At 51.8% G+C, this 11,187-nt stretch overlaps 1 protein-coding gene across 1 annotated transcript; it reads right to left on the bottom strand.

The window, feature by feature from the left end:
* Positions 1-55: 55 nt before the first annotated feature.
* On the bottom strand, positions 56-7,316 carry PGLS (6-phosphogluconolactonase). The gene is made up of 5 exons (XM_059160456.1): positions 6,975-7,316; positions 3,687-3,794; positions 3,105-3,206; positions 2,677-2,817; positions 56-417 (listed from the first exon to the last, which is right to left on the bottom strand). Exons 1-5 carry the CDS (start codon positions 7,260-7,262, stop codon positions 280-282), a joined length of 777 nt encoding a protein of 258 aa, XP_059016439.1. The 5' UTR covers positions 7,263-7,316; the 3' UTR covers positions 56-279.
* Between the last annotated feature and the right edge of the window lie 3,871 nt (positions 7,317-11,187).

The following is an 11,187-nucleotide window of genomic DNA, read 5'->3' as shown; positions in this document are numbered from 1 at the left end:
CAGCTGGGGCATCCCTGCTCCCACCACCCACCAAGGACCACGAGAGAGTGGAGACTTCAAGCAAATGCTCCCTTTAATCTCTGGTCCCTCAGAGCCCTGGCCAGTGGGCTGAGTGCCCCCAGAGCAGGGCTGGCAGCCAGACCCTGAGGCCTTCCTGCGGCACCAGGTGGCTTTTTGAAAATGAAGCCTGGAGTGGTGGTGGCAGCGGATCCCAGCCCAGGAAGGTCCTGGCCCATGAGGGCCATTTGTGGTCCCCGCCGTGGAGTCCCTCGGAGCCAGCTACAACGTGGAATGCTTCTCAAAGGGCACCGTCAGGAGTCCAGCCGCTGCCTCGTCCAGGAACCAGCAAAGTTTCCCGGTGTGGGGCTGCACCAACGCAGCGGGGAGCGGGTTCTCCTCCTTGTCCTCCAAAATGCGCTGCATAGAAAGGGCAGGAGCATGAGGCACCCCCCAGCACCCACACAGCCCCTCAGAGCTCCCAGTTCCCTGCATGGACAAGACTGTCCTACTCTCAAGAGGTGATGTCGCCCTTCCAGCTGTCTTAGCCTCAGTCGGTCCCTGCCTTTTCTATCATCCGTGACTACAGGACACGGGGGTTGGCACACCTACCCTGCACAGACCGGGGTCACACTTGCATTCTGCGGATCACACCCTGTCCCTGTCACAAGTGCGCAGCTCTGCTCTCACACGGCGAAAGCAGCAGCAGATGACACATGAACAAATAGGCAGAGCCTGTTCCCGTGAAGCTTTATTCACGGACACTGCAATCCACATTCCACGGAATTTTCATGGGTCAGAGAATATTCTCCTTTTTCTTTCTTTTCCCATCTGCTTTAAAATCCTTCTTAGGGGTACCTGGGTGGCTCAGTGGGTTAAGCCTCTGCCTTCAGCTTAGGTCATGATCTCAGGGTCCTGGGACCGAGCCCCGCATCGGGCTCTCTGCTCAGCAGGAAGCCTGCTTCCCCTGCTCTCTCTCTGCCTGCCTCTCTGCCTACAGAGAGGCAAATAAATAAATAAAATCTCTAAAAAAGAATTCCTTCTTAGCTGGCGGGATGTGGGCCCATGGGCTGTGGCATGCTGATCACCCCATGTGACCTTACAATTAGTGGAAATTATAAATGCTGCTTTCTGATAGCTGGGCCTGCCCCATTCACTCTGTGAGGTCACCTCTATGCCCAGCCCCATTTTACAGGTGGGGAAGCTGAGGCTTGGGGGGACTCAGGTGAGTGTACTCTGAGCTAAAACTGCCTGGACTGACCCTCAGGAGGTCCACAGGGAGGAGCCCTCCCAACCCACCCTACAGAACAGAAAGTTGAGGCTTGGGGTGGAGGTGTGAAGTGGCTGCCCAAGGCCATGCTGGGCATCATGGGCAGAGATCCTGGTCTGCTGGATTCTTTATAGTCTGCACCTTTAACCCTAACACCAAGCCAGCCCATGAGGACATCTGGGCTCAACTGTTTGGGAGGATGAATTGTTATTTGTTAATTTTTTTTTTTAAGATTTTTTATTTATTTATTTGACAGTAGAGATCACAAGTAGGCAGAGAGGCAGGCAGAGACAGGAAGGGAAGCAGGCTCCCCACGGAGCAGAGAGCCCGATGCGGGGCTCGATCCCAGGACCCTGGGATCATGACCTGAGCCGAAGGCAGAGGCTTTAACCCACTGAGCCACCCAGGCGCCCCTATTTGTTAATTTTTTAAAAATATTTCCAGTTTCTCCCATAGTTGGTCTTTCAATGATGGCAATTACAATATATTTTTTATTATTTAGTTTACTTTTAATAGCTTATATATTCTATATTTCCCTAAAATATTATGTTTAACTGTCTTTCTTTTTTTCTTATTCCTCCTTTTTTACTTATGCCTCCTACATAATTTTCCTCCCTGATTAGTTTTGCCAAGGGTTTTTCTTTGGAATCTAATACCACTAAGCTTTTAAGAATACTAATCAATACATTAATTTCTTTTTTTTGAAGATTTTTTTTTCTTTTTTAGAGAGAGAGAGAGACCATGAGGAGGGTTGGGTGAGAAGCAAAGGGACAGTGAGAGAGACTCCAAAGAGGCACAGGCAGGCGTGGGGCTCAATCTCATGACCATGTGATCACTACCCCAGCTGAAACCAAGAGTCAGACGCTTAGCCCAGAGTCACCCTCCCCTTAACCAATTCATTAATTTCTGATTATGTCAGGTATTCCTTCCACTGACTTTTTCTAGACTTACATTATTGTTCATTTCAAGTCTAAAGTGGTCAATTTGTTTAACAATTTTTTTTAAGATTTTTTTTTTTTAACAACTGAGCCACCCAGGCACCCAAGACTTTATTTTTAAGTAACCTCTACATCCAATGTGGAGATTTGAACTTACACCTCCAAGCTCAAGACTCACATGCTCTACCGACTGAGCCAGCCAGGTACCCCTATTTAATACTTTTTAAAACTGCCTTTTCAAAGCTATGAATTTGCCCCTGAATGCAGCTTTGGCCTCACCTCATCAATATGCTTTAATAATTGTTTATTCCTAACTAGCCTATAATTATAGCTTCCACCTCCCCTTCAGCCCAAGAATTATTCAAGTACCTTGGCACCTGGTGCTTTCAGCACTATGATATCTGGGGCCATATTCCATCCTTGGGCCCACACACCTTTGATCTTCTTGGGAACAGGGCCCTTGGCCATTACCTTCAGGACAGCTGCCTTGCCTTCTCCAGTAGCCACGAAGATGACAGTTCGAGCTGCGTTCAGCACAGGAAGTGTGAGGGTCACACGCTGTGGTGGTGGCTTTGGGGAGTCACTAATGGGGGCTACAATCTTCTCCCGCTCCTGGGGGAGGAAGGCCGGGATGGAGACAGAAGGACAAGGTCACTTCAGCTTCATGAGCACTCACACACACTCGGCATGGTCTGTTGGATCATTCCAACCCCTCCTACTGATCCTGTATTACTTGATTTAAATTCTCATTTTAAGATGGGTGAACTGAGGCTCAAAAGAGTTAAGCCCAGCCAACTGGCAGATGCTAACTAAACCCCGCTGTGGGTACCTCCTGGCCCCCAAAAGTGGCCCTCCCTCTGGAAGCCCCAGTCAGCAGAGGCCCATGTGGGCACACTCACCTGCAGGAGGGGGTGGTCTGGGAAGAGCGAGCAGGTGTGGCCATCAGGACCTACCCCGAGAATTAGCAGATCAAACACTGGAATGGAGTCCCCTTGGAAGGCCTAGATGGGGGAGAAGACAGTCCTGTGAGGTTGTGGGGAGTACTCGAAGGCCACAAAGAGACAGTGATCAGAAAAAGAATCCCAAGTGGTTTTAACAGGGAGCAACACCCAGTCTCACCTGCATGAAAGGGTCTCTACGAGGTTCCATGTTTCATCCATTTGACTGGCCAAGAGTCTGGAGACACAACTGTCCCCCAGATGTGAGAGCCTAAGCCCACTCCCAGAGGGTCAGAAGCTGGGCCACCCTGAGAGACCCAAAGGTGGGGCTGTGGCCTCTCAGAAGAGGGAACCTCCTGGCATCTGTCCAGGGTGGGGCGGGATTTGCCAACCACCCCTGGGGGCAGTTTTTGCTGGTGACAATCATGCAGCGCCACCTGCTGGGCCACTCCCCCACCACCTCCCTGGGTGCCAAGTAGGCCTCCCTGGGGCCAAGTAGGGGGTGGGGGGCATGGGACAACCAGAAGGTCGACCACAACTCACCTGTCTCAGCTTCTTGGCATAGTCTTCCGCTGCCTCCTCCACAGGCAGCTGGGGGTTAATGGTGATCACCTGGCTGTCAGGAATGGGCAGCCTGGAGAGCAAGTGGGTCTGCAGCAGACAGAGGGAAAAAGTCACCCAACAGCAACACACAGCTCCCAGAGGCACAAGGTTTGCATGGGTGACCGAATGGCCCCTGGGACAGACCCATCATCGCACCCACCTTCTGTGTGTGCTGGGATCCCGGCGGCACTCCGCCAGGAGTCTTTCAAGTCCAGCATGTTTGGGGGCCTCTGGCCCCAGCCAGCACCTGTGTGGCTGTACCACAGTCCTGTTTCAAAGCTCCCAGAGTCCCTTACACCTCAGGATAAAACCCAGCCCCTCTCTGCCCTGCACAAGGCTTTGCAGACCCTGCGACCCCAACCCACACCTAAGCCACTGCCCTTGCCTGGGAGACTCCTATGCGTCCTTCAGAGCACCTCCTCTGAGGACCCACCCCCCGCCTGTGCCTCCCCTACACCGCATGTGACAGTGGTAAGCACTGACTTCTCTTCGGCTGCCACTACAGGGTGTCCTTGGCCAGCATATAGCACATGCCCCGGGCTCAGGAAGGTGGATTTAATTTCTTTGGAAGCACCTGGAGTCAGGTCCCCTGCAAGGTGGAGGGCTCTAGCCTTTTCCCTCATCTCCCCAGATTTGATCTGCTCCAGGAGGGACAACTGTGACCCCCACGTTGGTGCCTCCCTTCACACAGGATCTTGGAATCCTGTGCCAGGGAGACAATGCCAAGCTGAGCCACAGTGGAAAAGCAGGAAGCCACAAAAAATACTGTATGAGAAGGGACAAGGGACAGGGCCAGGGACATGGAGTACACATACCAGACCACATAGGGCAATGGAAAGTCACCTGAACACTGGCCCGAGGAGTAAGAGCTCTCTCTGTATTAAGGGTAATGGGGAGCCAAGGAAGGTCTGTGAGCCAAGGAGGGTCAGATCTGTTGGCAAGACCTCTCTGCTTTGTCCAAGGTTCCCATTGATACACACCCTTAGGGATTACACTGAGCAAAGCCAGTGCAGGGTATCAGTGTCCTCTTTCTGTCACGTGATCCTCTCCTTAGCTGCCCCTTCCCACCAGGCTCAGAGCCATTCCTTTCTCCTCCTCCTCCTCTGCCTGGGCTCCTGCCAGGGAGCCAAGGGCTGGAGTGTCAGTCAGGCAGGTTCCTGGAAGTGGAACTGCTGGTTGATCGGACTGTTTCTCTCTTAACATTCTGTGGGCATTGAGAAACCATTCCTAAGAAGGAGGCAGCCTCAGCTAATCCCCCCAGCCCAGAGGAAGCCCTGGCCTCAGCAGCAGCAGACCCACAGAGCACACAGGGTAAGCAGAACACTCCTGCTGACAGAGCCCCAGGGTATACCGGATCTGTCCTTGAGGACAGAAGCAATCCTGTGCTCCTATACTGGGTTGACTCGTGGCCCCCAAGATTCGTGTCCAATCCAGAACCTCAGAATGAGACCTTATTCGGAAGGGGGTCTTTGCAGATGTCATTAGTTGACTTCAAGTAGAGTAGTGTGGGCCCTGAATCCAATGACTGGTCTCCTTGAAGAGGCAGATGCAGAGACTGGAGGCCAAGGAACACCAGGAGCCCCCAGAGGCTGGAAGAGACCAAGGATCCTCCCCTCGAGCCTCCAGAGGGAGTGTGGCCTTGCCAACACCTGGATTTTAGGCTCTGACCTCCAGAACTAAGAAAGTAAGTTCTTGTTTTAAGCCACCCAAGTTGTGGTCCTTTGTTAGGACAGGCCAGGAAACTCACGGGACTCCCCTCACAGGGAAACTGGCAGAAGGAGCAAATCTTTGCCCCACACTTGTTCCCATGGCATCACATTTGTCTCTGTCATACCCTCTGCCCCAGCTCTGCCCCTGGCCAGGACCTCACACCTCCAGGCCTCAGCTCAAACATCCCAGGCACTTTCTCTCTCATGCTATTATCTTTGGTCCACACTGCATTATGTGAATGCTCTGAGTGGACTTCCCTTATTTATTTCCCTGTGTGCTGGTGCCCGATGCCCCACTATGAGCTATGAGTCCCATAAGGGAACTTTCCAACACCCCACTGTGTCCCCAGCGCTGGATACAAGGACAATGAACAACACTGCAACATTTTTTTTTTTTTTTTACTGTTTTGTTAGGATTTTGTTACTTGAGGAAGTACAGTTCAAAAAAAAGCAAAAGTTCTTCAAATTCATGCAAAGTAAAAAGAAAGAAATGTGAGCCCAGTTTTTAATGAAGCTTTTGAAGAAGACACACTGGGAGGCCCCTGCCCTTGAGATGCGTCCCTTAGGGTCCCTGGGGGGGTCCGTTCAAACCCTAGCTCCCCTGCAGGTCAGCAGGAGACCCCGGCACACAAGCTCTCCTTTTCCGGCCCCAGTTTCTCCATCTATGAAATGGAGGAAATGACAGCCTCGACTTCCTAGGTTATTGTGAAATTACATGAGATGATGTGGAGAAAATGTTTGATAATCAGTAGACCTTCCTTTTGATGACAAAACAAAACAACAACAACAACAGAAACCAGGAAATCGTCAGCTCAAGCTTCTACGCAAAGAGAAGGCAACAACACAACCAGGACCTAAGTGACCTGTAGCTTCTTCTGACCAAGCCCACCCCTTCCACACCTCCCTGGGCGCGTGTTTTCCCCAGGCGGACTTAGCCGATGCAGCTGGAGGACCCCAGCGCAGACCACGCCTCCTCCAAGCCTCAGTTCTCCTAATTGTGTAAGATCTGAGGCCACAAGTTAGATAACCAGACTGGGAGGTCATCAGCACCGAGAGCAGCATGTAGATCATCCTGAAGGCGTCCAGGCTGGAGATGTGAAAACTGAGACCTAGGCTCCACACCAGATACCTCCTGCCTGGCCCTTCCCTAACTCTGCCCTTGCAAGCTACCGGGCTAGCGCCCCAGAACGTCTCTGGGTCCCTGGAATGGGCCACTGTTTCACCTCCACGCTCTCGCCTGGACTGTGTTCCCTCTCCCTGGCCACCGGACAAAGCATAACGAGACTTCAAGGTCCCTACCGGCCCACTCGGTGGCAGTGGACGTGGGAGTTCAGGGCACCCTGCAGGCCATTCCCAGATAGTGGCAGAAGGCAGAGTGTGACCCTATGCGACCCCCGTGGCGGGGTTCAGGAGGTGGGCGCGGCCTTCTTCATATGACCCCCAGCGGCCCCCGTAGTCGGGTGCGGACGGTGGGCGCGGCCCTCTCGGTGTGACCCCCGGCGGCCCCCGTAGCTCTCACCCGGTAGAGACCGTACGTGCTCTCGGCGTGCTCGAAGGGCACGAGGCGCTCGTCGCAGAAGCCCACGGTCCAGCGCGCGAGGCTGGCGGGGCCGGCGGGGGCGGCGGCGGCGGGCAGCTCACGGGCCAGCATGGAGACGAGGCTGCCGCCCGACAGGCCGAGCGCGAAGCGGGCGCGAGCTCCCGCCAGGCAGCACGCTGCCCGTTGCGCTACCAGTTGCGCTAGCGACGCGCCTAGCTCCTGCGGGCTCGAGAAGACCGAGATGAGGTCCGAGGCCGGCGCGGCCATGGCGACGGCGGCGGAAGGGAGGCGGAAGCGCTCCGGGCAGCCACCAGTGCGCCTGCGCGAAGGCCGGCCCTGCCGCACGGCTGTCAGTACCTACGGGCGGCCGCCTATGGCACATGCGCAGTCCCACGAGTGAAGTTGCGGCAGGGCCCTGCGGTGCATCCGAAGGGGCTCTTTGATTCTTTGCACGCTGTTCCTGAGCTCTTCCCTGGGCTGGAGCAGGCAGAACCGGTGTCAGGGTGGGGCCGAAGAGAGGAACCTAGAGCTGGGGTCCCTAAGAAGGGATTGCGAGGTGGGATGGAGGGAAGAGATGGGAGATCTCCTGGAGGAAGGCACCTTTTGGTGGACTTTGATGCTCCTGAGCCTGATATTTATCTTGTTGCTCTTTTTGGTCTCCCTCTTTAATTAAAATATAAGCTACAGGAGGACAGAGTTTGTTTTGTTCTCTGATGCTTGGAAAGCTCCCTGATGCCAGGAAAGCTAGGCACAGAGTTGGACCTGAAAAGATACTTGTTCTTTGGCAGAATTGCTTCTGCCAATGCGCCCTGGGGATCATTGCTCTTGCTTGGAGAGGCCCAGAATGGGGCAAATGTGTAATGGCTGATGAGAAGGAGTATTCCAGGGAATAGCATGGGCAAAGAAGTCTGGAAAGAAGAGAAGGCCTGGTGGGCCTGGGGAGCTGGCCCACTTATGGAGGTGGGCGGATAATTCAGTAAGTGCAAGGAGACATGCATAGGTAGTACATCTTTAAAATCAGTAGCAAATTGGTGGCTCAGTGGGTTAAAGCCTCTGCCTTCGGCTCAGGTCATGATCCCAGGGTCCTGGGATCAAGACCCACATTGGGCTCTCTGCTCAGCTGGGAGCCTGCCTCCTCCTCTCTCTCTGCCTGCCTCTCTGCCTACTTGTGATCTCTCTGTCAAATAAATAAAATCTTTATAAATAAATAAATAAAACGGGCAAAGGTTCTGAATAGACATCTCCAATAGATTAAGAGATATCTCCAAAGAAGATACAAAAATGGCCAACGACCACATGCAAAGATGTCCTGTTCACTCCACTAGCCACCAGGGAAATGCAAATCAAACTATGAGATACCACTTCACAGACCCACTAGGGTGACCATGATACAAAAGGACAGATGGGGCGCCTGAGTGACTCAGTTGGTTAAGCATTCGACCCGTTTTGGGCTCGGGTCATGACCTCATGGGTCATGAGATGGAGCCCCAAGTGGGCTCCACGCTCAGCAGGGAGTCTGCTTGAATCTCTCCCCCCTTTCACCCTCTCTTTATAAATAAATAAATAAATAAATCTTTTTTTAAAAAGACATAAATACACACTTGCGCACACACATACACCCCTTCTCATATTTCAAAGTTATCTAATTGCTTCTGTAATATGGCTCCACTCCTTTAATCCTGAAAAATCACAAAAAGAAGCTAGGTTCAAGACAGACTTGGAGGAGGGGCGCCTGGGTGGCTCAGTTGGTTGGACGACTGCCTTCGGCTCAGGTCATGATCCTGGGTTCCCCGGGATTGAGTCCCACATCGGGCTCCCAGCTCCATGGGGAGTCTGCTTCTCCCTCTGACCTTCTCCTTGCTCATGTTCTCTCTCACTGTTTCTCTCAAATAAATAAATAAAATCTTTAAAAAAAAAAAAAAAAGACAGACTTGGAGGAAAGAACTGCTTTTATCTGCTAGACACCTCAGTAACACAGACCATGGGCCAGATCTTAGTACTACTCACTAGACTGGCGGCTAGGACTCCATTTGCTGCAAACAGTCCTGACTGCCTGCAGTAGCTGGAAAGTAAGAAGGAGGGGCTGAATCCAGCCTGGGGAAGGGAGGGGTAACTGCATTCGTTCATTTCCAATATGTTGAACACATTTTGTCTTTCAAGCTTCTAGGCAATTTTGGTCCTCAGTGGTTAAGGGGTAGCAGAGGGCAGAGGGCAGAAGGTGGGATATCAGATTGGGAAGGGAAGGCAAGCATCATGTGGATGCTGTGTTGTTAAGAATCTGGTGGGTTGGGGCGCCTGGGTGGCTCAGGGTTGAAGCCTCTGCCTTTGCCTCAGGTCATGATCCCAGGGTCCTAGGATTGAGCCCTGCATCAGGTGCTCTGCTCAGCAGGGAGCTTGCTTCCTCCTCTCTCTCTGCCTGCCTCTCTGCCCACTTGTGATCTCTGTCTGTCAAATAAATAAAATCTAAAAAAAAAAAAAAATCTGGTGGGTTCCCATGGGGTCCCTTAAACAGTACAATTGAGGGCAGTGAATGAAGGTGCTATAGACAAATTATACAGGCCGACCCGCAAAGTGTTGTTCAGGCGAGTTTTATTATTTAGCACCCTTTGCTTCAGCAGAAATCAGGACCAGAGGCTTTTGCTCTGATGTCCTGGTTCCCACAATGCTGATACTTTACACATATAAGGAGCTGTCCTGCTCACCAGGGCTCCACGTGCCCTCAATCACCATCACAATACACCTGAGCCTTCCCTCAGATGCTCCCATTTCACACCTGGAGAAACTGAAGCTCGGGGAGTGCAATGCTTTCTTCAACCATTCATTCATTCATTCGTTCATTCAGAAAACCATTTCCCAAGCTCCACCTGTGCCCAATGCTGTCCTTCATCTGAATGAGCCCCTGAGGGCAGCAGTCCCTGCCCTCTCCTAGCTCGTACCCTCCTGGAGAAGTCAATGAACTGGTAAGCCACATAAACACAAGAAAAAAACCAGCACAATAATGGAGATACTATAGGGTGACGGGAGAGAAGGTGACTGGGGGCTGTAGAGATCGGGAGGTGAATGAAACGACATTTACATGGAAGCCTGAATGGCAGGAAGGACACAGTTGTGTATTTGGAGGAAGAGCGTCTCCAACAGAGGCACAAGGAGACTAGAGCCGCAAGGCGGGAACGAGCAGAAGGCAGACACGTGTAACTGGAGGCTGACCACCCAGGCCAGACAGGAAAGGTGAGACTGGAAAACTGATCTTAGGGGAACCTCTGGAGGGCTTTGAGTAGGGGAGTGACTAGGATCCGTTTTTTAAAAATCACTGTGGCTACTCGGTGAAGGGATTGTGAAAGAAGGTATGGAAGCAGGGAGGCCAGCTAGGAGCCCATTTAGTGGGCTAGAGAAATCTAGTGCTGGTTGGTTCGGTGGGTTCAGTGTGTCTTGGAGGCAGAGTTCTTGGTCCTTTCCGATTATGAGCCTTGGGACATGACAAAAAAGAGGAATCAGGACTGAGTCCCGAGTTGCTAGCTTAATTGGATGCACGTGGAGCGTTAACTGAGCCAGAGAAGCTGGTTGGGGAGAAGACTCAGGTCCATGTGCTGGCCATGTCTTGTCTGTAATAGATATTCCCAATAAGAATGCTGGCAAGGGACAGCAGGAGTAAAAGCATGGAAGCAAGACACAGACTGGAAACAACCAATCACCATGGAAGGAAAAGAGCCTTCAGGATGGCAGCACCCGGGAGACTGGACTCTTCCCCAGAGCAAGGGAGACCCTTGAAAGGTTAGAGGCAATGTGGGAAATTGCAACTTTGATATACTGTTGCTGGTGGGACCATAAAATGGTGCAGTCACTTTGAAAAACAGTCTGGCAGATCCTCAAAAGATTAAACAGTTACCATATGACCTGGTATTTCCATGCCTTGGTTTATACCAGAAAGAATTAAAAACATATGTCCACACAAAGACTTGTATATGAATGTTCTCAGCAGCCTTACTCACAATAGACAAACAGTGTAAATGACTTAATGTCCACCACTGGATAAATGGTCAACAAAACACGACCCATCCATTCAAAGGGATATTATTTGGCCATAAAAAGAGACAAACCTGGATGAATCTTAAAAATAAGACGTTGAGTGGAAGAAGCCAGACACCAAAGACCACATGTTGTATGATCTCATTGACATGAAATGTCAGGAACA

This window comes from Mustela lutreola, chromosome 2, assembly GCF_030435805.1.
Source record: "Mustela lutreola isolate mMusLut2 chromosome 2, mMusLut2.pri, whole genome shotgun sequence".
NCBI classification, from domain to species: domain Eukaryota; kingdom Metazoa; phylum Chordata; class Mammalia; order Carnivora; family Mustelidae; genus Mustela; species Mustela lutreola.
Note: the sequence above shows the minus strand (reverse complement) of the source record. Positions and strands in the feature narration are given on the sequence as shown.